Source organism: Geospiza fortis, unplaced genomic scaffold, assembly GCF_000277835.1.
Source record: "Geospiza fortis unplaced genomic scaffold, GeoFor_1.0 scaffold167, whole genome shotgun sequence".
NCBI lineage: Eukaryota > Metazoa > Chordata > Aves > Passeriformes > Thraupidae > Geospiza > Geospiza fortis.
In genome coordinates, this window is record NW_005054355.1 from 4,765,282 (window position 1) to 4,792,080 (window position 26,799).

General features: G+C 39.2%; 2 protein-coding genes across 2 annotated transcripts in view; one reads left to right on the plus strand and one right to left on the minus strand.

Annotated features, from left to right (window-relative positions):
* The first annotated feature begins 3,113 nt into the window (after positions 1-3,113).
* The window catches only part of IDUA (alpha-L-iduronidase), a 42,631-nt gene continuing 18,945 nt past the window's right edge, over positions 3,114-26,799 (plus strand). The window contains exon 1 of the mRNA XM_031059054.1: positions 3,114-3,255. The gene's annotated coding sequence lies outside the window, so the exon portion shown is untranslated. The remainder of the gene's footprint in view (positions 3,256-26,799) is intronic.
* SLC26A1 (solute carrier family 26 member 1) lies at positions 8,272-12,286 on the minus strand. The gene is given in 3 exon segments (XM_005423594.2): positions 8,272-10,403; positions 11,745-11,787; positions 11,789-12,286. Coding segments are annotated over 3 exon segments (2,055 nt in total). The 5' UTR covers positions 12,280-12,286; the 3' UTR covers positions 8,272-8,882.

Sequence of the window (26,799 nt, forward strand, 5' to 3'; positions counted from 1 at the left end):
GCCCGCCGTCTCGATCCCCAGGGCGTGCGGACGCGGCCTTCCAGGAGGAAACGAGGCTCTCCCGGACTTGCTGTTTTGGGGTCAGAGGGCCCTTGCTGCCCCTTAGCGCTTAGCCTGGTGCTGGACCAGGTCCGCAGTGTAGGGTAGGATGTGGGATGTGGCAGTTAATGTGAACTGGCCAAAAAATAGGCCTTGTCTCCCCTTCTCTTTCTTCCTTGCCCCCTCGAGCATGTAAAGTCCATCTCCTTCCCCAGCACAGTGCATGTGTTGATACTCAGAACTCATTTCCCTTTACTTTTCAGTGTTTCCATTGCCAAGGGCCTCTAAAGGGCCCCAGGAAAAACTTCAGAGAGTTCTAGTACTACCAAACAAAAGACTGATAGTTCTAGGAGTTTGTTCTTCTTGACAGACGTTTTCCAGATGCACCACCAGATGCAGCCAGTGGGTCAAGTTGACCCAAGTTAGCGGGGAAGGCGGTGACCATGCAGAAATTCCTGTATTCTGGTCGTGCTTAGCTTCTCGGAGAAAGCCTGGTCTTGCTTTGCTAACTGGGATTGGAACAGCCCTTGGGTTTAGTGAGACTACCAAAAGCTTCTAGCAGGTGTGAAAACAAGAGGTGGTATATTCCACTGCCATGCTTGTATCTTACTCTAAAGTGATTCTGATCTACTTCATTTAGGCATACAGTGGGTTAAATAACACTTATGTGGAAAAGAGTTGCAATAGGGATGGAATGAGTATGTGCTTTGAAAGAAGGACTTTGTGCACTATTTTTGTATAATGCATAAAGGTCCCCTAAGAAAAAATGTAAAATATTTTTCTTTAGGTTTCCAAGGGGGGGAGCAACAGAACAGGACCTAAAATACATTCTGATGAAGAGAAATGTTTGGGCTTTCAGGATTTTTTCTTCTTTCATTGTTTCTTTTCTGTTTTGTTTTTTTTTTTTTTTTTTTTTTTTTTTTTTTTTTGTTTTGTTTTAAATTTTTTTCCCTAATATTAGGAAACATTAATGAAAATCTGCCTTAAAAATAGTATGTTTATCTCATTTAAACTGCAGCCAATGAAGCACTCATGGTTTTAATTGTGTAAAAAACTTTGGAGAGCTGCAAACATGAAAGACGTGAAGGAAAGACAGAGTAGCAGTAGCAGAGGCAGAGGCTGTCCATGGGTCAGCAGTTACTCTTTTATAATATCTGGCCAACACTAGTATTTCTGAAAATCCCTTGAAAGCTCATGCAGTGGCACAAGTGAGTTCCAGCTACTAAAGCTTCTTTTCTGGGCAAGTGTCCAGCTGTGGATCAACAGCTGAGAAAACCTGGGAGCAAGGCTTGAAGTTCTTTTAGATGGGCACTTTGCACTCAGAACAGGAAAGGACAGATGCTGAAAGCACCGCTAACAGAACCCACCGTTCTGTCAGCTTTCTTTTGTATCCCATCACAGTTTCTGCAAGATTTCTCTCTAACGGGGTGTGAATTTCAGAATGTTTATTCAACATGGACTAAGCAAAAATAATTGTCTTTGCCACTATTGATTGGAAGTCAGTTTGAATTTCGAAGTAGTAGTAAAGCACTCCATCAGAATCTGATAGTTAATGTTGTTCTTATTTACTGGAACAATTAAAAAGATCCAAATGGCTGATATATTTTTAGTAAAATGGAACTGGTAATTTCTCAGTATCACTTGTGTGACTTCAAACTATCTTACAGAGATGGTTTTTAAGTGCCTTGTATGCTGGTGAAACTGCAGAGAGGGACTCACGTATATACTGGCTGATTTGTAATAAGCATTTTAAATGGATGTGGTTTGTGTAAAGACTTGAACTTTCAGGTAAGTTTGCGGGAGATGTGGTAATAGATCAGCAGCATCTCTGTTGTGTCAAGTTCTTGTCCAGGTGGGTCAGGCGTTTCTTCCTTTGTACACAGACAGTTAGGCAGTAGGAGATTCATTCAGCAGTGAGAGATTCATTCAGCAGTGCCCTTGGTGGCGGGATGATTATATGGATGGGTACAGAGTAGGCAGGGATGACTTAAGTGACTCTTCCTAGCAGAGTTACAGTCAGTACAAGTCTGGTCAATGTCATACGAGACAGACTACAACAGGCAAGGCATAGACTACAAGAGTTTTTGACTTAAACAGTTTGTATATAGCATGTAGTTAGAGCACATGTCATCTCTTGCTGCAGTGTGAAGACACATGGATGTATTTTACCAAGCCTGAGGGACAGTGTTGTTTTATCCTTCTTGTCATAAAAATGCTTTATCATTCAGAATGTGCACAATATGAGGAGGCTTAATGAAAGTCCCTAAGGATGCCCAGACTCAGTGAACCATGCAGCAATCTGAGTTGCTGACTTGTGAAGGGTGGGGTTGAGATCTCCATCTTGCAGTATTTATGTGTGGAGATTGGAATAACAGAAATTTGCCACAGTGTAATGTTAATTTCAGTGGAATAAGTAGATTATCAAAGTCAAGTTGATATGATTGTTGCTGTATAGCCCTGAGCCTGTTAAACTTCTTGCAGAATCAAACATAGAAGCCTCAAACTGCGCACTCCTGTGCTTTCTAATGCTTAAGGGTTAGCTGAACATGGCTGAAGAATATGAAGGCTCTGAGCATCTAATTTTGTTTCAAAAAAGTGTAGTAGCATCCACAGCAGAGAAAGAATTTATGTCACTGCATGAGCTTCATCAAGAAGGTCAAGCCCATATTTTTCTTGCGTCAGACGTCAGCACGTCTGACTTCCACTGTAAAGCCTTAAAGACAGTGAGCTCCTTTATGATTAGTTCCTCAGAGACAAGGCAACTGTCACTGTATGGTTTCCTCTGGCCATGTTGCCTGAGGCTGCTGTCTGTGCAGCCATGACTGCGACAGTTTTCCTTTGAGCATGGTGCTGGATGCACCCAGGTTGTATTCTTTGCCAAACAATGTGTATAGCCAGTTGGCCCCAAATAACCTGCAACTCCGTTTTGCTTTCGTCTCATGTTAGGCAGTGCTCCTCATGTCATGTAGGAACATGCAGGTGATGTACGGATGTAGCATAGGAATCTTTGCATGCCCAGTGGAGCTGCTATTTAATATTTCAATGTGTTTCTTTTCTGTCCATCTTTTTCTGAAGCCCTCCTTTACCTCACAGCCGTGCTGACCTGTTTGACCTGAGCAATGACCAAGAGCTGAACCTTGCCTACATTTCTTCTGTTCCACATGGTGGCATTGAACAAGTTCGGATTCACTGGTTACTGGAATTAGTTGCTCTTAGGTAAGCATACACCTCAAGTCGAAGTCTAGGAAAATGTGACACATTAAAGGGTCCAACAGGCACTCACTTTGATGTTTATCTTAGCCGAATTGCAATCTGGGCATGTCTTTGCTTCTGTGGAAGTCAGCTAAGTTCCAACAGATGGGAATAATTCTGGAATTTTAAGAGATGAAGAAAGACACAGTTTCTACTGAGAATCTGAGGGATTAGAAAGATGGCTTACATTTTAGTCCTTTAATGTAGGAGGTGTGATACAGTAAAAAAGTCCAACAAAGGTTGATACATGCCTAACTTACTGAGAGGTCCAAATGAAAGCTGCCACTAACCCTTCTGCCTATTTTAAAAGTTACTTTTTGCCTCCTGAAGCCACATGTGCACTGCATTAATTGACAGGTAGTGAGAATTAAAACTGGCTGGATTTGGGTAATATCAGTTAATACCCTATCCAAAAGGTTTTATATACAAAATGGCATTTTTAGTTTTAGGGAAGTATATGTCAGACTTTAGGAGAACACTTGGAATTCATTTCAAGCCCCTTTAAACTCAGCTTGAACAAATTCATATGAAGATGCCTAGTGGGAACAGCCAAATAGCCAGATGCCTAGAGCAGGAGCAATTGGTCTATGAAGAAAGACAAACCATAAAAACTCCATGAAAAATTGTAATAGCTCTTAAGAGTTCTGCCTGGCCCAGACTCTTGCTGAGCTGAGCACATTTACAGTCCTCATTATTGTTGCATCTACTGTCCCAGACACAGAAGAATGGGAATTTACTGCTTTGGGGAAGCAACAGGGAAGGAGAGCTCAGATGCTGAAAATGGCATGTGAGCAGAGGAGTAGGAAGTTTCAAAGTGTGCGTTAGGAGCAGAATTTTTCTTTCTCGATATTAGGGTGTGCTTGTGTATGTCAGCTTTTTATAAAGGTGGTCATAAGTCCTGCACACAGGTAAGCATTGCATCAGTACCCCAGGGTGGCCTCTGTCTGTCAATTCATTGGTGAGTGTAGCAGGTAACAGAGCTCCTCACTCTCTTCTTTCCCTCTTGAAGTTTCCACTAAACACCTTTTCGTGTGTGTGTGTCTCCCTCTTTCACTGGACTGTGGAATATGTACTCTTGGAGTGAACCAGTATGAAGGACAGCCATCCCTGCTCACGGCTTAAGGAGTCCCTGTCTTAGAGATTTCTCCTGGGAGGTGGATTGGGTCTTTCAGGTTTCTGTAACCAATTCACGTAAAAAAAAAAACGATGAGTACCTGTGGAAAGAAAGTAGCCACATCTACACTTGGAGCCCAGAATCCTTTCTGGCAGCCCCTCTTAGCTGTGCCATTGTGTTGAATTGGGTGTTCCACTTGGCTGAGGGAGAGGAATGCATCTGTCATGGATTCTGCTCAGCCTTTGTGGGGACTGAAACACTAAGCCTTTTAAAAAAAGTATGATACAATCTTGACACAATTGAAATTCTCGGACTGTGGAAACATAGCAATGAATCAAGAAGTCTCCAAAAAAGCTTTAGTGTCTCAAAGGTAGGGTTCTACCCTACCAGCCTCAATCTTTAGCCCACCTTTGACATGTAGAATATAGAAACTGCTACTGTTTAGAACCAAGCTAAAACTTCTCATTTTACAGAAAAATGTTCATTTGTCAGGGACAAGAACACATGTGAGTTGTGGGAGGACAACTAGTGGACTAAATGTCAGTACGTTTGGAGGGGGAAGGGGCATAGAGCCTGCAGACAAACATTGGGACTCAAAAAACCAACAGGAGCAGAAATGCAATTCTGAGCAGAGAAGTTCAGTGCTGATGCTTAATTTTGTGCATGTGTAAATCTTTTCCTGAACCAGTGATTTCTAGAAGGGTGGAAAGAGGCTTTGAGTGCAACCATCTGAGTGCAGAATTGTCTTATATCATGGGGTTGATGAGTAGAGAACACTCCTTGGAATGTAGAGGTGGGCACTTGACTGAAGAAGAGCCCTTAGGAAAAACAGAGGACCTCTGTGGAAGTCTAGCAGATAGAGGCTTTGCTTTTCTTCACAGCTGCCACCATCTGTAAAAAAGGTGCCATAAATGTTTCTGCCAAGAAATAGATGTGCTTAAATAAAAGACTGCCACCTGCCCCTTCTCACTTCTGTAATGGTCTTTCTCATTAGGTTTTTTACTCCCCCAATACCAAGTGCATCCCTTTATTTTAATTTTTTCTAGTACAGCAAGCCCTCCCTCTTCATATTTGTCTTTATTTGGAGTCAGCCCATTATTTCGCCACTTTTGAAAGGATACCACAAGGCAAACTGTTTTTGAAGAACTCCTAGTTTTATTTTCCAGCCAGTAGCACACATTTGTCTCTTGGTCTTGGTCTTGTGACACAGGAATGTTCATGATTGTGGGGAAATCCAGGATGTCTTTCATGGACTGGACAGTTCCCAAGTTGTTGGTTACTAGTGCCAGTAAATACAGCTATTTTGACACCTAGACCACACATTCCGGCCATGCTTCACCAGTCAACAAGACAGGACACTTTGAGCTGAAGACTCCGGCTCTTTGCCCAGTTCCAAGGGACACACACAGAGTCCACAATAAGAATCCTTTCCCATTTTTATGTAGCAGTTACTACAATCTATTGGATACATGATACGTAGTAAATCACAAGGCATCACAGTGAACAAAAATACAGTCAACCTACATTAAGCATATAACATTTCTTAAAAGGCATATAACAGTTTTTATTTCAATATTAGTATTAACCTAGTTGGAATTACCTGCCTATCCCCAGCTCCTCTCCAAGACATGGTAGCTAATTTCTGGTAAATTAGGAGAGAAGAGAATCAGTAGTTTTTGTTAATTTTCAATCTTCATATCTTTAATCTTAGTATAACTCAGTATAGCAAACATAGATGTACCAGAAAAAGGCTTGCTTTTTTTAGTTACCTTTTACATACTCCTTAGAAATAATTCACAGTCTGCCAGAATCCCTACAGCATAGCACTGAGGCTGTTTCCATGCTTTGTTTGTCCAACACAGTTGATTGTGAGCCAGCTCTGCCCGTAAAACCAAACCAGGAAATTGTTCTTACAGTTTCTTCTGACCAATAGTTTCTTTTTCATATATAAATTCTAAAGTTTACCTTTCCTCTTATGTGTAGTGAAGTTTCTTTACTTAGGTATCCTTTGGTACCAACTTAAATGTGGTGAAAAAGAGACTTCACACTGTTACTTTCTTATCCTCTGCATTATTCTCCAGAGACTCTTGCAAGGATACACCTTCCCCTGGAATTTCTTTTTTTTTTTTTTTTTTTTTGTTCTTTTAAAATGAGATTAATCTAGAGTTAAGGGTATATTTGCATTTTTTTTTTCTTTGTGTTCCATGTTGGTAGCTGGATCCATAAAGCTAGAAAAAGTGTAGGTTGGTAGGATGTTTTATTTGACTTCCAATGACAGCTTGTTAGGACAGCACAGTGTCCTAAGAGTGTCTATATTGATACTGTCTGTTGATAATTCTTATCAACCCATTTGCCTTGTTAGGCCCAAACAGGACCTTAAAAGACGTATTCCCTGATCAAAGAATGGTTACAAACAAGAGCAGATAATAAGCAGTTTTTGTCCTTGGGCCCTGCTCACTTCCTTTTAGAACAGAAAGAAGCTAATCATACCAAGTCAGCTATTTAAATAACAATGTGGATTGTTTTATGACAGGAAAATATTGCTGATGGTCAGTCCTTTAATCTCGTGTCAGATGTTTCTGTGAGGTTTTGCAGCTTTAGCAGTACTAACAGCGTGCAGCTGATAGGCTTCCTACGCAATGAGTGTGTGAAAGCACCAGCATTGAATAACTTGATACTATGCTAGTCATAGTCCTTGTGAAGATATTTTTGGTCTTTTGGAAGTGCACTGCTTTTCCTCTAAGAAAATACTTGTTTCTGAGAGCCAGACAGGCTCTGGAGCACCTAGAGAACCTCAGTTTGACTTTTCTTTCATTCAGTGACCTAAACAATTGAAGTAAGTCATATGATGTGTTGACTTGACTTTTTTTTTTTTTAAATGGGATGGCAAAGAAATGGTTTCTGTATATATGGAACCTATTTCTAGAGTCTGTTAGTTTTGAGAGGCACAGCTGTGATAGAATTTCCTTCCATGCTTGGTGGTGTGTGAGCCTGACATGTAAAAGGAGAGAGAGTGAGCACAGCTGTCTTACCTTTTGTGCAGGTAATTATAAACTTGAATATGAAACAGAATATTCTGCCCATGCCATGGGCCAGAACACTGCATGCTGTCTTACAATGGAAATCCAAATCTGTTCTTATTTGTGAAGAGAGAGCCTGTATATACAACAATACAACTGATGACTAAAGCATAATGAACAGCAGTCAATGCAAATTATTATAGAAAGTAACCAGCCTCAGAAAACATGATCTAGTAGACCTCAAGTCAAAGATTAATATGATAGGAAAAAAACACCAAGCAAACAAAACCCCCACAACATCTGTAATATGTAAAAACAGTGGTGAAAGTTTTTCAACATAGAGGGATACACAAGTTGCAAAGCATTACTCTGTTTACTTGACCCATGTATGTTACTTGTAATACTTCATTAGCATTGCATCAGAGAAGACCAGCCAGGCAGTTCTGACTGATCCATCAATCCCCTTCAAGAAAACTTGCAGATTTACCTTCCCACCCTACCCTTATTTTCTCCTGTTTTTCTTTGAATCCAGGCAGGCATTTGTAGGAAGATAGGGACGTGCTGCATCACAACTGTGAGGTTTTATGTTTGATGGTCCTTTTGTATCCCTGAATTATAGTTGCATCTGCCCACCAGAGGCAACTTATTTTACAGGATGGTACGACTAGCTAGGTAGCTGCCAGTTAAAGCCATTCATTTTTCTTAATGCTGTTTATCCTTTTACTAGTTACAAATTTGCGCATCAGAGTCATATTTCTTCCAGCATGATTAGGGGTATCACAGCCTTTAGTAACTAATTATGACAGATTTAATCCAATAGAACAGATGACTCCTGTAACTCCAAAGCCAACAGTTTTTGAAAATGGTCATTTTGAGAGGAACCTGTGATGGATCATAGTTTCTTCTCCTGTGGCAGATTATGCTATTAAGCGTGTGTGATCAAGGAGGAGAGATATTCTACATGCCACAATATTTTATACATTTTTTTTATGCAAACAGTGGGGACTTGTCTAGGAGTACACCTGGAATGACTGGAAGGAGTAGGGCCTTGCAAGCCACAGTTTAAACAATGATGTATCCAGAATGCTGTATTGATTGCATTTTGATGGAGGTGGCTTAGCCTTCTTAACACAAACCAGCCATTTAATCACTGGGAGAGCAGCACTGGGCAGGCCTTCCACCACAAAAGTCCCCTGACATCCATGTTGGGTCACAAAGGATCATGGTATGATGCAAGTCAATCTCAACCATTTTCTGGATTTTAAAGTGAAGGTGGTGGTCTAACCTTTCCATGCTTGTCCTGGACTGCGTCCCCAGTGACTGCCCTTTGTAGCATATGACATAAAGTGGAACTCTTTGGGGGGAATGGCTTTATGCAGCCAACTGTGTGTCTGATAGTTACAAACTACCCCTCTCTATCTGTCACTTTGTGGCGAATCATCAAGGAAGACATAGGGTTAAACTGAGCAGTCTGCTGGAAGCTTTTGGTCTTTTGCAAACAGCACGGCATTATGTATACTGTAGAACAGCATTTCCTGCATACATCCAAAATCCTTTCCGAAGTAACCCCCTCTTTTCAGAGAGTCTATCACTGAGGGATTGCAGCAAGCCAGGAGAACAGAAATGTTTAAATTCTTGTAGTCTTTCAGGATTTCCTTCAAGGTATTAACTCCAGTGGTGTCCAAAAATGAGATGGAAGAGCAATCAACAACAAGGGCTTGGAAATCAATTTGCTTAGGAACTAGTTGCAAAGTGGTTTCTCCAATACCCAGTCCATTAGCAGTTTTGTGATTTCCCTTTTTCAGATGCCGCTTTTCCTTCTTCTCGTATTTCTTCCTTCGAGCAGCTTCTAGGTTAGGATCTAAATTGGTCAATCTGTACAGAGACTTTAGGAAGTAGTTTCTATTTGCATAGTAAAGTGGGGCCTCAAAGCGAAATATTTTGACCTTTGGAACAGTAGAGAGATTTTCATATTCTAAGTCATCCTCATAAAAGCTTGTGTCTTGAATCTGACCAAGCAGGGCTGTCCGTGGCCGCTGGGTCCGAACAATGATGCATAACATGGAGAAAACAATGCCAACCAACAGCCCTATTTCTGTGCTGACCAAGGCAGAGGCAGACATGGTAACTACCCAAACAAGTGTGTCCACCTTATTCACATAGTACCGTGCTGGCACATCTCGGAACTTCCTCAGGGCTCCCCGAAGGCTCACAATGATAATACAAGCCAAGACACACTTCTGCAAGGAGTAGAAGAGAGGTGCCAGGAAGAGCAGCACCAGCAAAACCACCATTGCACTAATTACTCCAGAGATTTGAGTTTGGCAGCCTGTAGATGTTTTGACAAGTGTTTTTGCCAAAGCTGCACTGGTTGCAAAAGAGTGGAAGAAGGAAGGAATGATGTTGCAGAACCCCACAGCAAACATTTCCTGATTGGCTCGGATGGTGTAAGCATATTTCTTTGCAAACATTTCAGAAAGGGATACAGTGAAGACAAAGCTGACTATGGCAAGAGGCAAAGCATCTAGAGCAACTCTGAGCATTAAGTTGAACTCTGGTACCTTTGGAGGGATAAATCCTGTTGGAATAGCTCCAGAAACACTGGATGCATACACTTCATTTAACTTACCATAGTGTGACACCAGTGTTGCCACAACAATAACTACCAGCTCCGTGGGAAGAGGAAATTTCAGTTTATGCTTATACCGATCTCCGATTTCCTTAGCAGTGACCAGCACCACAATACAAATGGCACTTGTGATGACATCACAAAGGTTGGCCTGAGAAATGTTCCGGAAAATGTTAATCCAGGTAATAACGAGCATCCCATGCCCTTGGCTGCGTGGAATTTTTATTCCAATGAGATACTTCACTTGAGCTGTTAAAATGGTTAAGGAAGCACCAGTTGCAAAGCCATCTAGTACGGACTCAGATAGGTACATAGATACGAAACCTAGACGGAAGATCCCCATTAGAACCTGAGGAAACAGAAGAAGAAAAAAAACCAAACCGTGAGCTGTAACCATTGCTGCAAATAATTAGGTACAGATGGGGGAGAGATAGCTGGAGGCCAATAGTGTTTGGCTATTTCATTCTTGAAACAGGAATTACCCTTTTTTGTTTCCAGTCTGCTTTTAAAATGTGATTCCTTTTACTGTTGTGGAGTGCTGCAAACCCAAAAGGTGAATGAGGAGTTTGAGACAGGGTGGTCAATCAAACATTTGTCTGAAATGATTCCACTGAAGTGGCTTGCCTGATTTATATTCCCCATGCAAAAGAACAGTGGGTCCAAAATATTTCTGTTATACCAAAGCCAATTTTCCTTTTTTCTGTCTTAAAGCAAATAAAATTAACACGTATGGCCTTTTCCTTGTAAAAAAAACTTGATTGACAACAAATCAGATCCCTACTTTAGCTTTTGCATTAAACAGCTTTTAATTTTAGCCCTTTGGACAGAAGGGAAAATGGAGTGCAGATGGCCCTTGTTGCATGCCTAAGATCAGAAGTGTCAGAACAGCTCATAAACTCCACGATTCTGTCCTTAACTAGTTGATTCTTCTTAGATGGTTTTGGAAAGTACAGCTTCACAGGGGCATTTTTTTGTTCATATATGTGGCCTGAAATTTCTTACTACAGCTGGAAGATAGCTAGTTCTTTCTGCAATCATATATATACATAGATACATACATACACACACAGAGTTAATCATGAAGTATGTTCATGATGCTTCCTTCTGTGCTCTCTTGATATCCTTGTTGACAAGTGTCAAGGAGTCCAGCACAGCCATTGTCTGAAAAGTGGGTTAGTCAGTGTATTTCTCCTCTTGTCCTTTCTTTGAATTATCTTTTGGACACCAGTTTGGTGGAACACAGCACCCCCTACTGAAAAACTGAGCTGCTCATTCTGAACCTGTAGAAGTAGTTGAGTAGGTATACACCGCTATTAAAATATCTAGAGAAAAAGTGATTTCTTCATTTTTAAGTACACAGCTACCTGGGAATTTCCTATATCTGTACTGGGCCTCACTGTCCCATGAAAGCAACAAGGCCAAGAAAGGCCAAGAAGCAGAAGAGTATCAAAACAATGTTGATGGTCTTCAGAAGACTCTTGTTTTACCTGTGTTTGCTAGCAACTAAGAAAACTGCCTCCCTCATGCTGTCTCTGAGTTGCCTACCATTAGGCTTCCTGGAGAAAACAGCCCAAGGTACATTTGAATGAACTGATGATGTATCTCATTGAAAGACAGTCAAGCCAAAGCTTAGGTCATGAAAAAAACTAGGAAGTTCATACCTTGCCTCTGGGTGTCAGCAACCACTTACCTGATACACTCCAGCCATGAATGTCAAGGCTGTTGTCATTCTGCAGAGAGCCGTCACCTGAGGCTGGTGGGGCATCATCATTTAAGTCAAACCCAGCCAAGACAAGTTCTCGGTCCACAACTTGTCCCACCATTAAGCTTATCAAGCTGAAAATGCCAACTGAGACGTGACGGGATGTGCCCATTAAGAAATAGATGATGTTGGCAAAGAAGGATGTGTAAAGGCTATAAATGGGCTTCAGACCTGCCAGCAGTGAGTATGCAATTGCTTGAGGCACTAAAATTATCCCAATCACTAATCCAGACATAATATCCCCCCAAATGTACTCTCTGCATCGGTACTTGGGAAGCCATCGCAAAACAGGAAAGAAGTCCATAAGAAAGTTCTTCAGCTTTTGTGGTGTGCAAGAGCAGCTCTTTCTCAGCTTAGCTACCATGGTTTCTTTCCTGTTAATCTTGACACGAGTCTTTCTTTCCATGAGAAAGCAGGATGAGGTGTTGTTTTCCATTCTGGTAGCCTCAAGTTGTCTTTCCATTTTCCCAGTGCTTACTTCATTTAATGTGTTCCTGCTAAGTGAAGAAAACCTCTGTCAGGTTGCAATGTGTGAAGGTTTTTAACACAGTCACTTAACACTAAAAGTTTGTCCCCTGATTTTGCTTTTAAGGAAGCATCATCCCAACAAAAACACTCTCACAGGTGACACATAAGGCTAAGAAATAAATCTGCCCTTTCTTGCACACATTAAGGAGTACTTTGAATTGAATCCAGTTTGTTCTAATAAAGAAAAATGGAGTTAAATTAGCCATTTTTTGTTATGAGAAAGATTTCCATCATCTGTTTTAAATGTTCTATCATAAAGGTCTTTGTGACCAGAAGTAGGACTTGATGGTGTGAAATAAACATGTGCTAGTGAGGTGGGTCATAGTGTTTTTGTACAGTGAGTACATCTTGTAATCATTGATTAGTAACTCTCATGGGGTATGATCTGTCGCTGCAGTTGTCATCAGTGCAGAAGAGAAAAATGTTCTTGGTAGGACCTGTAAAACAAAGTTTTCTGGAGAGCAGCAGTTTAGTCTAACACAAAAGATATGTACATAAACAATTGACAGACTCGTTGTAGCTGCTACATAACATTAACTTGTTGAATTGTATATTGTTTCGATGTGCAGCTCCTGGTAATAAATGCCTCCTCACAAATACCACCACACTGGTAACATACAGAGCAAGCACCATGACGTTACCATGTTGGAAGAGTGCTACGTGTTATTATTTTCAGGTTTAAACCCATAGTTACCCAGCTTTGGTAACTATACTAGTAATGAGATACAACAAATAATTATGTGTACAGCAGAACAAACACATCAGTGTTTCCTATGGTTCTCCTGATTGTTTTCTAGTATGTGATGGCTGGGATGATTTGTATTCCCCTGATGGGGGGCTTTTGATGTCTCTTGCCTCAATGGACACAACTGTTTTCATCAAACTTGACTTCTGCATTTTTACTCAATTGTCAAATTAAATTGAAATTAGCTTAGTGCATTGATAAGTAATTTTGGGGTAGGTGGGAACATGACTAAGAGGCAAAACATGCAAGTGTCCTAACTTACATAGCTAGAAAAATAAAATAGGAACACACAGATGGAAAATGTTAAACAGGCTATGCCAATCTTTTCTGGTTAGCAGTAGGGAGAAAGAAGAGACTTCCGTGTGAGGATGCCCATATGAGAGTAGTGGGAAATAAGGAGTGCCTTGTACTGATCTAGATGAAGATAGTATGTCCCAATACAGCAGTATGCAGAATTTTAAGGAAAACAGACCTTCTCTATGCTCAGCCTCTCCCAGTGTCATTGACAGCCAGGATCTCTGCATCAGAGCTATTTGGTGCCAGGAGTGACATTACCATAGAGTCAAAGCTTGTCTTCACTTACAAGTGAAAGCTGTTTCTTTCCTCTTTTGATGTTTAGAGACAGACTCTGTACCCATCAGTTTCATAAAACTTGAAGTAAACTTATTGGCACAGTATTCTGTTGGTACATTTTAGTGGTTTAAACAATTAATACATAGTTTAGATGCTACTGACAGAATTCTCAGTAAATTTAATGGGGTTTTTTGTTGTTAAGAAGAACATTATGATTTGTTGATGTTAGGTAATAGCCTGTTAAGATATAGAATTCTGAATTTAGAAAAAGCATTAATGAGTCCAACTGGAAACATAATAGAAAAGCAAAAGAACAGATTAGCAATAGGCTGTAAGCTTTTGTCTGGAGCAGTCCTAACTGAGAGTGGCTTATTAGAAAGTCTTTTGTCTATCCTACTTAGAAATACTTTTCAAGACTTTAATAATTATGTTTTGCCACCAGATTGAAAATACTAAGAAGATTATTATATATATGTAACTAGAGCAGAAATTTTAAACAAGTTCCCAGGTATTATGATACAGCATATAGATAAATGATACAGCATGATTTCTAAGGCTATGCAAAGTTTAATAACAATTCAAAGCAGGATTTTCAGGTGTTATAGGTAATTTATAACTTGGTAAAAGGCAGAGTAGAGATTCTTGCTGGAAATGTGTGGACTGATTGTCCAAGTTGAAAAGAACCTACATAGCAGTCTAAACATATGTTTAAAAATTAGTAGAGTTTTATCCATCCTAATTAAACCCATTTTAGCTCCCATTGTATACATTTATTTATAAGTTTATTTCCATCATAAGGGAACACTAATTACAATTTAATATAATTATTTATAAAGATCCATGTCCGTTCTTTATCAATGCTAAGTTTACTTTAGACCTTAATGTACTGCACAGTTATGCTAGCCAAGATCTGCTTGGACAGGAAAATAGGTTTGATCTAGTCTTTGTTTGAATGCAAAGGTGACAGAAAAGATAAATGAAATTGCAACACCAGGTGAAGTACTTAAGAGCATATGAATAAAGTTTACCAGATACAGAATGCTAGCAAGTGTAATAAAGACACTGAATTTTAAAAGGCAAAATCCCAATACTTCCTGTCTTACCTAAATTAGTTTGGAGAATGACACGGTTGTGCTTCAGGACAGCAAGTACTTATTTAAATGCCACTCACTTCTTACAGCCAAGTGAATTCAGCCAGTCAGGAAATAAGTATTGTGCCCTTGCTTGACATACTTAAAAGCTAGTGGGCAGTTAAATATCCAATGAGTGCTTTTTATAGGCTACATAAAAAAGATTGCATCAGCTTCTGTACACTAGGCTCATATATTTAATTACATAGTTGCTGTCTGCCTTTCTCTAATCTCATACAATTTACCTGGAAGTAATTTGATATTTACAAAAAAAAACCCTTTACAATTCAGAGGTGTGTATTGCTTGAGTAGCTCCCTGAGGGATAATAGTGATTTTTTGATTTTTATTAAATAAGATGATTTGAGCACAATTTCTTTGGAAATCTATTAAGAGATCTTGTGCTTGGCTTTTTGTAAAAAAAACCCAAGCCTCCTCCACCTGCAAAAAAAAAAAAAAAAAAAAAAAAAGATATTACAGTAAACTATGTATCCTCTGTGTTCAAGCTGACAGTAAGTAATTTTCTTCAATTTTTTTTTTCTGAAAATAAAGGCTTCCTTCCTGTAAGTAACTGTTTATTCTGTTTTCAGTTATTATGCTTTCAGATTCAATGTCAAATGAACGTGGTAGCTGTTAAGCAGTCAGCTCTCAACCTAGATTGGTATCCAGAAGCTGTTAATGTTTAAAGTTTCCTTGTGGCTTTTAGAATGCAGCAAAGCCACACCAAATAAGGGCAGGGGCATTGTTATCAGCAACCCATTTTTCAGCTGTGTAATCCAATAATTGTCAGGCTATGATGCCTGTAACTCATTGCTGCACTTGAAGGAAGCGTGATTCCACTGCAGATGTGTGCTATACCCTGTACACTTATGCAGCCTAGCGGAGCTTGCAGATTCCAATGTTCTTGCCATCTCCAAAGACAGAATGGAGAGCAGGAGATCTGTCTGCTGTTGTGCACATGACAGACTCCAGCCTTCTGATTCGGGCACTGAGATCCAGCGCCATTCTTCCAAAGTGGTAATACTTCAGCAGTGTGCAGGAGCCCAAGGGGGGTCAGTAGGTGAATTCCTTTACTGGTTCATCAAATGACCCATTTTCAGTTTAGGCCACACTAAGAAATGGAAACCCAGTATTCCTCCTTTTCTTCCTCCAGAGCTCCACAGAACATAATGTTTGCATTTTATTCAAGTCATCATTTGCTGGAACAGCTATACTTAACAGGGCTCACAGATGAAGCAGCACATAGCATAAAACGTTAGTTTCTTGCACTTGACTTCGGTGTTGGAACAACTGTTTAAACAAGTGAAAGTTGACTTGTGTGCACATTCATGTATATGTGTAACATTCATATAATTACAACAGAAAGTAGTCTCGGTTATTTTAAATTGTACTTTATGTTTGGAATCTTCACAGTGAAGTTTTTTCAAGTTTCCCTTGACCATATGAGCAAAAAGCAATTAAGCAGAGCCTTCTCTGAACCACTCATTCTTTCAGGTTAAATGCGTTGACTCAAATTATTTTGTGAAAAATAAAAACAAGGGAAAGAACCATTTAAGCCAAACAAACTGCTAACTTTCCAACTGGCCTTAGTCCCGCCTTTCTTCCTGTCTTTTCATCATGCCTGTGACCTGACAAAATCTCTCTGCAGGGGAAGAAACAATTGTCACAGGATGTTCATGTGGGATTTCTCTTTGCAGCTTCTTTGGCAGGCAGTTTCTCCTGCTACATGTATAACCGTTCTAAATGGGTAACTTGTTCTTTGTGAAACAGCACAACCCCTAAAAACTTAATTCTTTTGCATCCTTTTGCCTCCTCATCCTGGATTGTCCACCAAAAAATCTGAAGCTATATCTCTATAAAGCCTAGGAAGGAGTAGCGACAGTGAGCCTGTCTCCCTATGCTGAGATGCTTTAAATGCTTTATTTGGAACTGAAGTCAGATGGTATCACAGCTCTATATTATAATTGCTCACTTACTGAAATAGTGATTCCAAGTGTAAGTTGGGATAGAGCCATTTAAAGAGTTTAAGCCAAGTGATGTTTGCTGTTTTCTCCATGTTTGAACTATGAAAAATCCACTAAAAATGGATGTGGTTAGGGTGGGTTTTGTATTTGTTTGTTGCATAACTCACTGAAAAACATGAGAGACATCAGTCAGTCAAACATTTGATTGGAAACACGGGTGTTAAGTTGCGAATGTTCATCTTTCATATCAGAAACCTTTTCTGTCTCATAGAAACCTTTCTTGGCTCTAATGGCTATGATTGCATTACTGTTCTGATTTTGAGCAATGACACGATTTTGAAGAAGCTCCTTGGTTAGGCTCATTTATGGTGTGTAAATTTAATGTACAGGGGTGTGTTATTCTTGCAAACTGGATTTTTTTTCAGAGGACGGCACCTAGAAACTATGCCCCAGTGCACTTTGACACTTTATGGTGGCATAAAAACCTAAGCCAGCAATTGGTGCTTTGGACATACTTGAACAGATGTGAGGAATACATTTAGTTTGTGAGAACTGACTAGTCTGAAATAAAGTCTCCTGAGCTGCCTATAATAGAAGACAATACTGCTTTAGCACCTATTGCTTTGATTTATTAATCTTTTGTTCTGCAGGGTTGCTTAGATATGTCAACATAACCTTAAAGTTTTAGAAGTCATCAGGTACTAAAACAGAACAAGTGAGAGGAATGTTTCTCTCTGTCTTACATAAGCTATTGTATTTTCATCTTTAGAACTAAGATGTACTTGGAAGCAGACTTAAGCAGACTTATGGTGCCAGCAATGAAAACCATTTATTTATACTCTGACCCAGCAAGCTGTCAGACTACAGGCACAGAGCCTTGTAGGAGAATCATATGAAACTTGTTAGGTTTAGTTAGTTTTTTCACTATATAGGGGTAAAATATTATTACTTCAAAGCATTTTTGTCTTGAGTTTCAATGTTACACTAATTTAAACGTGAAGGAGGAAATAGCATTCCAGCTTAGTGGTCTCTACATGTCAGGAAAGCCAGATCATGTCCTCTACAAATTAAACTGCCATACTAAGGGGAGATTTATTCTGAGAATCTTTCAGATTTGTGTATTTCTAATTAAAATCTCCAATTCACAATTTCTGTTTTCAACTGTAAATTGATTTAGGACTTTCCAGGCAAGTTAGGCTCTTTGTTAAGTGTCTGCATTGACCAGCAGCTGTGATTCAAGTCTTGTTTTCCCAAGAATTCTCAGTTCCATATCCCAGTGAGTAAGGTGACAGCCGCTGACAGGTAACAATCCCAGAGCAGATGAGAAGGCTACAGTGGAACTCATGCAGTTGGCCAGCACCTGTTGTGATGGCTGTCCCATCAAGATCATCTCTGGGAATAATCATTCATGCAGATACATGGTCAAGTAGTTTCACTTGTTCTGCAGAGACAGTTTTTGTGGAAGGATTCAAGAAATTGCTGATCTAACTATTGACATGCTTTTGAAGTAAGACAGCATTATTCTTCTGGAATGACCACTAAAAAGGCATTTCCTGTGGATTCAAAAAACATTCCTAAAAATCAGATTTCTTACTTCTGGGAAAGTAGCTGTTTCAAAGTGAAAGTCTGTTATTTAAAATAAAAGAAGTCTTTCAAGATAGCTTTACAAGACCCTGGTCATCATTCATGAAGTTAAATACTAAGCTCTGTGTTCTGCCCTGTGGTTTTGCTGGATATTGTTTAGCCTTACTAGGCTGTCGCAGAGAAAACCAAATTGGTAGTCCATTCTCATGGTTTTTCCTGTTGTTTTTTTGTGGCATCTTGTGTTTACTACAGGCAATAAGGACATTATTTTGGAAACACTTTTTGTACTGAAGCACTGAAAAAATGCTCTCAGTTTCAATATCAATGTAGTACTTTGAGAAGCAAAGATAAGCCTAGTATATGCCATTTTCTTAAGTAGAAATAAAAACTAACCAAATAGTTGAACTCTTGGATGAGGGTTGCAGGAAAGATAATTGCTGTGCCATTTACAGTTGACCAAATGTTTTACAAACTTTTGTCCAGTGTCAACCTTATAAGCAATATTTATGAACAACAACATAATAATAAACAAAAAAAATCTGACAGCGCAAGCAAAGTAAGTGAAAAGAGGTAGTTTTTCACCTTTGAAAACAGGCAAAGAACAAGTTAACCTGAATTCAGAGGCACTGGAAGGGAGACAAATCTCTTACCTGGATAACTTTTTGACGGGAATGTACCAGCTCTGTTTTTGCACGTTGGAATGAATGGAAGTCTTCAGCCAGACATCGCTCTCTTTGCATAAAGGATAATTATTAGCTAAATATTCCTCAGGGTAGGAATGGGTATTTATGGAATCTTGAGCTTGGTGTTTGGTAGTGTGTTGTCACTTGTATCACTTTGTAAAGCTGGATATATATGTATCGCTAGCTGAGGATTTGAGTTTAAATAATGCATAAGATTATTAATTAACTAGCACTGATCCAAAAATTGTGCTGAGTTCAAGCTAGCACATCTCTGACCTTTGAAGCTGCTTCCCTTCTGAGATTTAATCTGGTTTATGCATCCTCATGTAGCATTAGCTTTTGATTTTACATGTTCAAGGTGTATGAATAGAACTTCTGTCTTGATTGAGATTTGTGTCCTTTGCAGGCTGGAGTAAGTCCTGTTCTGCTCAATGCATAGGATGGGAGAACTGGGGGTCAGAGTTCTTTTTCTACATGTCAGCACATTCAGATCACAGTACTTTTTGCTTCTGTGTAAACCAAAGACTTCATAATGTAGGCAGATCAGAAGGACAAAGATAGACTTCTGTTGAAAGTCTACCTCATTCTTTTGAGGTATATAAATTACCAAGTTCCCTCTCAGTTATCTTAAATCTTTGTATAAGTGCAGACCTATCCAAGTGATAAATTAACATCCATCTCCCCCCCCTTGGCAAAGGTTATAGGTAATGTTTAATGGTTACTAAGCAGTGCGGATTAACAGGTTGGGCACAAGGCCATGACCTGTAGGGACTGTATTCAGCTGGCCTTCAAGCTAAGGGAAGAGCAGATGTGTCTGTTTCTCAGCCAAGGAAGAACATGAGCTGGCATACAGTAAGTATCTGAGATGGGAGTTGAAAGGTCACAAAAAGACTGTGTTGTTGGCACACAGTCATGACCAGAGAGGGCTGGGTTTCAACACTGTCTTTTATCCCTGTGCAAAAAGTTCCTTGCTGCTCTTTAGAAGTAAGAAGGAAACATAAAAAATATGTAAATTAAAAGTCAAAACTTTGGCAAGGGAGGAGTAGAAATAGAACTTCTGTGATGTTAAACTGGTCATGGATTCTTAAAATTACTGGCTATTACCAGGAGCTTAGACTTGGTGGTAGTAGTTGTGATGTTCTAAATCCAAAATTTTAAGAAGGTAATTTCACTCTTACCAAAATCCTGTTGCTTGCTTCTTTGTTATGGAAGGTCAACCGCTCCTATCACTTAACCCCTTTGCCAAAGTACCTCTTAGAAAAAAGGGGATGCAGTAGTACACCTTATCTGCATAACAAATTTTGCACACTGGTCACAAAGATAGTGTGTTTCTTTGGTTTTGTGCTCTACAGAATAGAAGATTTCACTGCTCCTATTAATTCAATTTTAGCCTTGAGGTATTTCTTCATTAAAAATAAAGTGACTTAAACTAAAGTCTCCCATATTCATCCTTCCATCCATTTTATTATCTAATTCTTAGAACCAAGAGTTGTCTTGTCTAGTGACCTCCTAAAACACATGTGCCTTCTGCTTCAGTACCTAAGTAAACTTTTTCTCCTTTTCAACTCCTGTCCAATATTTGGAAACGCTGTTACTTCTGGTATTTGCAATCTTGTAATTTGCAGAATAATTGGGGTTTGCCCATTTCACATTTTTTTTGACAGAGACCCCTCTACATTTCTCTCCAACAGCGCTTTTCCCAATATCAGGCTCCTAAGAGAAAGGAGGATATTATTGTATCATTATCACTTGACCCCTTCCATATGAAGTTGGCTAAACTTTGTTTTGCCTCAAGCTAGCCTAAAAATAGCACTTTTTTAAATCTAAAAGAAAGAAACTTCAAATAATAATTCTGAACATTTTTTTGGTACAGCATAGTGCCAGTGAGGCTAATGTCTCTGGACAGGACAGTTCCACATGGGAAAAAACGGACAAAATGAAGCAATCTCTCATTCTGTCTGTAGAAATTTTGAAAATTACATAGTTTTGACAGAACTGTGTTTTATGATGAACAGTTTTACTTACTGTACAAAAATACTGACAGCAGAGGGTTCATTAATGGATTATGGAGATGCGAGTTCACACTGCATTACATGAAGTCATTAATCAAGGCTTCAGTCCAGCAGTAATTCTGAGTGGGCTGCTCATGGCATCCTGGTTGAATTCTGCTGACACTAACACTCAGTTCTAAAAGTGCTGTCTTTCCTTGTCAGCTGCTGAGTAGTGAAACAGTGGTAACTGACAAAAACAGCCAAAAGTGGTACTACAGTGAAGCACCTATCTCTAAGAATAGAGACTACAGTAGAAAAGAATGATGATCATTGGTCATTAATTTTGTGTCTACAGGTGATTTTTGTTTGTATGACTTACTATTTATCTTTATGAACAGATGCACAGTTTCAATTGGTTTAAAAACGGTGAAGGGTTATAAGCAGAATTGAACAAAAGTATTTATGAAATAAATGATGGAAAAACATAAAATATATTTGACATTTTGGACCCATTTTCTTGAGGATTTTCAGATGATCTCAGAAAAAATCATGGCATTGCTACGTACAGTTCATATCTAGTAACCTAACTGTTAAAAAAATTAGTGCTAAATGAGTCACATACAGACAGTTAATCTCAGAATCATAGTTAAAAGTGTTTGTTTACTGGGTCACGGTCAATAATATAAAATCTTCAAAAGTACATAGTCCAAATGTAATAGCCATGTTTTCCTTCTGTGCAAGTGTTGGAAGTTCAGAAATTCAGTGAATTAAAAAAACTCTTAAGCCTAATGCCTGCATTGTTTAAAATGCTCTCAAGCCTCAATTACTCTGTAATTTACCTTTATATTGTAGCAAGCAGGTGATGTGCCTAAAAACCCCACATTTGGTTGCATTTTAATAGGAAAGATGGGCACACTGAAAGTAAGCATCCACTCCCTTCCAATCCACTATGCACTGCACTCCACATTCCTTCTCTAGCTGTGATGAGTGCCTGGTGCAGCTGAAAATGGTGTATATATGCAGAGAGTCATGTTACTGATTTTTTTTTTTAATGAAAAAATCTGTAGTTCCTGTTGTACAGTTTTGAGGAGAAACTGAGATCTGCAAGATTCAATGCAGATTTGTATATTCAAAATTGAGGAAGGCTGTCATTCAGCATGCAGGCCCCTTTCTGTTTTCCACTACAAACACACAGCCAATGGATTAGCACTTACCAAAGGTACAAAGTAGCCGCAGTAGTTCACAACCGTTGTTGTATCAGCACCCAGTAGCACAGTACCTCAGGATCACAGCTTTCTGTAAGAATAGATTAGAAATTGTATCATAATATAGTGCAGGCCTTTCCAATTGGGTATTGCTCTCATAATGCTTGCAGTGAGATAATATAAATAAACAGTAGCACTTGAAAAATCTTTGTCCTGTAGAGTGTAATCACAGATAAAAGATAAACTTTAAATCATTACATTACAGAAGCCGGTAACCTCTTCTTACTCATCTCTGTTATTCTGCTGTAATACAGCTGGTTACACTATGTGGAGTTCAAATAGAATTGCAGTCCTGATAAAGCTTTTTACAGTCTTTTTAACTGGGGTTTTCAGGGGTTTTATATACTAACTTCAATTAGATTAAAAAATACTTTCAATGTGTTAAATGAGATTACGAAGTATGTGGAACTGTCCTTACACTTAGTGCTTAGTTGTCAATGGTCACTAACTGAGATTTGTCCTTTGAAAAAGCATTTTTATTGAAATAAATCATGAAGGGGGTTTAGCTGATAAATCTTATCTATATATAGGAAGAATTTACATACATCAGCTGACATTGAGTGTAAAATGTCTGGGCTTTCCTGCCTTCTAAGAAAAACTCTTGTTTCATCCCCAGACAGCCAGAATTGTAGCACTAGAGCCTGCCTACTGATGAAGATGAATATTACTACTGATATTTGTATATCATAGAGGCAGATTTAATGTAGCAAGGATAGTCTGTCTGGACTTCTGAAGCTTGTTCGCCCATTCATTGAAATTGTATGTAATCTTAACTGGATATTGAAAAGCAATTTCTGGGTGCAAAGAAAATAGATGATTTCTTACTACATTGTGAAGTAAATTTTCATGTTTCATAAACACAGAATGTAGTGCATCTTTATATTGAAAGGGGAGATATTTTTTCTATTAGTGGAAGTTTTTCAGGATGGGGGAGGAATGGAGGAAAAAGTGTAATACATTAACATGAAGATCATAGAATGTAAGACCTATCCATACTGTATTTAATAATACACCACTAGTCTAAATTGCAATGCCAAACCCAGGTTCAAAATAGAGTTATCTCAGTTTGTAGAGACTTACAGACTTTTAGGTTTGTGTCTCATGTAAAACTATCTATAAATGCAACTGGCTAGTTTTACCTGCTTAATTGTAAGAGGTTTAATATGTTTTATATTCAGGAGTGAAGAACAGACACTGGCATGCCATTTAAAAAGCTGCACTCTCCAGATTGTCTTACTCTGGTTGGTTGTCAGTTCTGAAGTACTCAGAAACCACTCATCACAAAAATTCTTCAGGATTAAGAACAAGACATGGAAGGCATATTCATTGTGCCTTTTCACCATCAGTAGTTATTAAACACTAGTAAGTTATAAAATAAACTTGGTATCATTTTGCAAACAAGTGACATATTCAAGTTAGATATAAAGTGGCCTGTGGGAAATCAAGGACTGATAGAGAAAGACACACCTGAAACTACATCTGATAAGCAAAATGGATCCAGCAGTTGCGGGACTTCATCAGACACCGTGTGCTATCTGTCGTTTTGATTGTAAAAGTACATCAGCTGAGAAATCTAGCTGCAAATCTTCACACCTTCAGTATTTACCTCCATGTTTTTCTTTTCTTAGACTGTTTGTTTGTCCATTTATGTGCTCCTTAGTACACATCTTGACAAGTGGAAAAAGGTTTTGAGAATGGAAAAAGTTAAAATACTGGGTAAAAGTAGTACATTGTGCATTAATGCAAAATTTCAGGTCCAGTTACAGTACGTACATAAGCAAGCAAAGTGCTTGCAAGAGCACACTAGGTAAAGCACTACTGAATTTGGTTGTGGTTGCATATTTAGTTGCAGGGAGGGCAATAATTCCCTCTCAATGTTACGATTTACACAACAGTAAATAAGCTATTTTCCATGATATAGTTGAAATCACATACTTTTGGACTGTATTTTCTTGTACAGCTAGGAGGCGAAATAATAGATGGAGCATAAACAGCAAATAAAGATGTGATCATGAAGAGATGATAACAGCAGAGCTGTGAAAGGAAAACAGGAAGTCAAAGATGTACCATGGAAGCTTATTTCAGAAGATGCAGTATTGTGTGTACTTGAATTAGAATGCTGGATGCATTCAGAGCGCTGTTCTGTCACTGCTTGGGAAGAAAAGTTCAGTGACAAGTTTCCCTGACAGTGCGAAAAGCAGTTATTTGCTTAAAGTAAGCTAGTTTTAGCATTTGGTCATGTTTTCTCTTCCTCGTGCATCTCTAGGCTTCGTTATTGATTAAGTCTCCCTGTCACCTCGTTTCAAAACTTTTGCTTACAGGTGACTTTATTTGGAGTTTGATCACTGAGGGCAGCATCAAACCACAGTGAATATTTTACTGATCAATCAGTTTCATACATCAAACTCGATCAGAAAGGTATCCTCTAGAAGTCAGCTCACACACAGTGACTGAACCTTTCAGTCACTTGCAAACCTTTTAAATTTGTAGTGAAGAAACAGCTGAAAAGCATTTTCTACTATTTCACCTTATTATTTAATAGCTCCCTTTGCAAATGAATGTGGACATAGCAAACCTGAACAAGGGATCACAAGGTCTTTCGACACTGAATTGTCCATGCCTAGGTGATCTGATTGGCTACGTTCACATGTCTAGAGAGGTCAGATACTAAAACAGCATATACCTTTGCCTAAATTGCTTCTACTGCCTGTTTCCCCTTTTACATCTGGAATTTATTTTAAAGGGGAAGAGGGTGTGGGGGGGAGAAGAGACACAACAGTCTTAACAATATTTTCCGAGGCTAACTCACCTCGGCACAGGGAGCTCTTGATGCTTTGTCTGCCTCTCTCTTCCCCCCACACACAGCACGCTGACTGCTGAAAGAAGGACTGAGGCTATGCTCACAAAAGCAGGCTGAGTAAGAAATGGAAAATCATAGGCCGTGATTAGCATCAGCTTGAAAACATCCATTGTTTGCTTGCAATTCTGTGCCTGTGAATTTCAGCCAGATCACAGCAAGGATTTTGTGAGTTGCTTTGCAAGGTGAAGCTCAAACACTGCTGATTTCAAAGAGCAGAGATGCTTATTAAGATGCTGTATAAATCAAAGTCAATTCTATTTTTATGTTTTTAAAAAGATAGAAAGATTCAGCTGAATGCACAGCCTCTTGACTGGCTTGTAGAAGAGGCAGTGATTTCCAGTAAATAGCAGCTGATGAATTCTCCATTTTTGAAGCGGTTTATTCCTAAGCTACAGGGATTCATACCCATCCTTCTTTATGCGCATGTACCACACTGGTTGGCTGTGTGGATGGATTAACTGTGACAAGCTCTGACATCAGCAAAGGCTGGATGCTGCCTGGCTCTGTGATTTTGTAATGCATCCTCCTGTTCCTGCTGGGTGACTCATTCCCATTATAGGGTGACTGAATTGTATGAAGTGTGGGCCAGCACTGACTGAAATGTTGGGCATTGTGATTGTGCTTCTGTGCAGAAGCTGTGCCTTAATTATAAAGCTAACAGATTTTCCAACCCTGCTTATACAAACCATAGAGCTGAGAAGTAAATGCAGAAAAATACTAATGCTAATAAATAGAGAAGTGGTAAAATATATGGGTTATATTTAGTATGGGTGTGGTAGTCTTTGGACTTTGAAGAAACCTCTGATTTAGGTTTTTAGTCAGCAAGGTGTGTGAAAAGCACAGGCTGTGTTTTGCTTGGGGACCACCAGGGAGGAAGAATCAGTGTTCATCAGCCTGAATACTATCAAGTTATCATGGTTATTTTGGGTTATGGAGATTTTGTGAACAGGAGCCAATTTAGTTTACCAGTAATGATCATGGAACTCGAGAGCAAGTTGAGCAAGAGCAGGGTAGAACCAGTTCTAGTGTGAATGAGTACATTACTGTTAGCTTCCACTCAATTCAGGAGGGGGAAGTGTTGTTTATTAATAACCCAGGAGTGTACTGCTTTCTTAGTTATTAACGATCTTGTACTTAAACCTGAAATACCTAGACTGGTAAGACTAGTAGGGTTTTTGGTTGGCACTGACTAGACCTGAGGAAAGCTGCTGTGAATTCAGCCTCTGGAAAGGTGAATGTTAATGAGGGCTATTCGGACCTTTGTATAGTCTGAGGTAACATTTCAGTAGTGCTCACAGTCCCTTAGGATCTGCTTTTAAGGTCCAGAGGTTTCTTAAGTACTCAGCAGAACGAGAAGCTTATGTAGACAGTTGGTGGGTTTGGATCAAACAAAGTCTTTGTAGAAACCTGATGTTTAAACTGGCTTCATTTCATTCCTCATAGCTGCAAAAGTAATTAGAAAAACTAAGGAGACGGGATCCTTTTGTGTTGTAAGAGGCACTTTGGAGGGCAACAAGTTTCCCCTCCAAAAAAAAAACCAACTTGCTGACATTTTCTGTCCAGAGCTTTTGACCTTCATCTTGTAGATGCTCTCCTCTTAAGCTTACATGCTTCCTTATCCATTAACAGCCTGTTCTGGCTAAAAGCAGGACAGGTACTTCT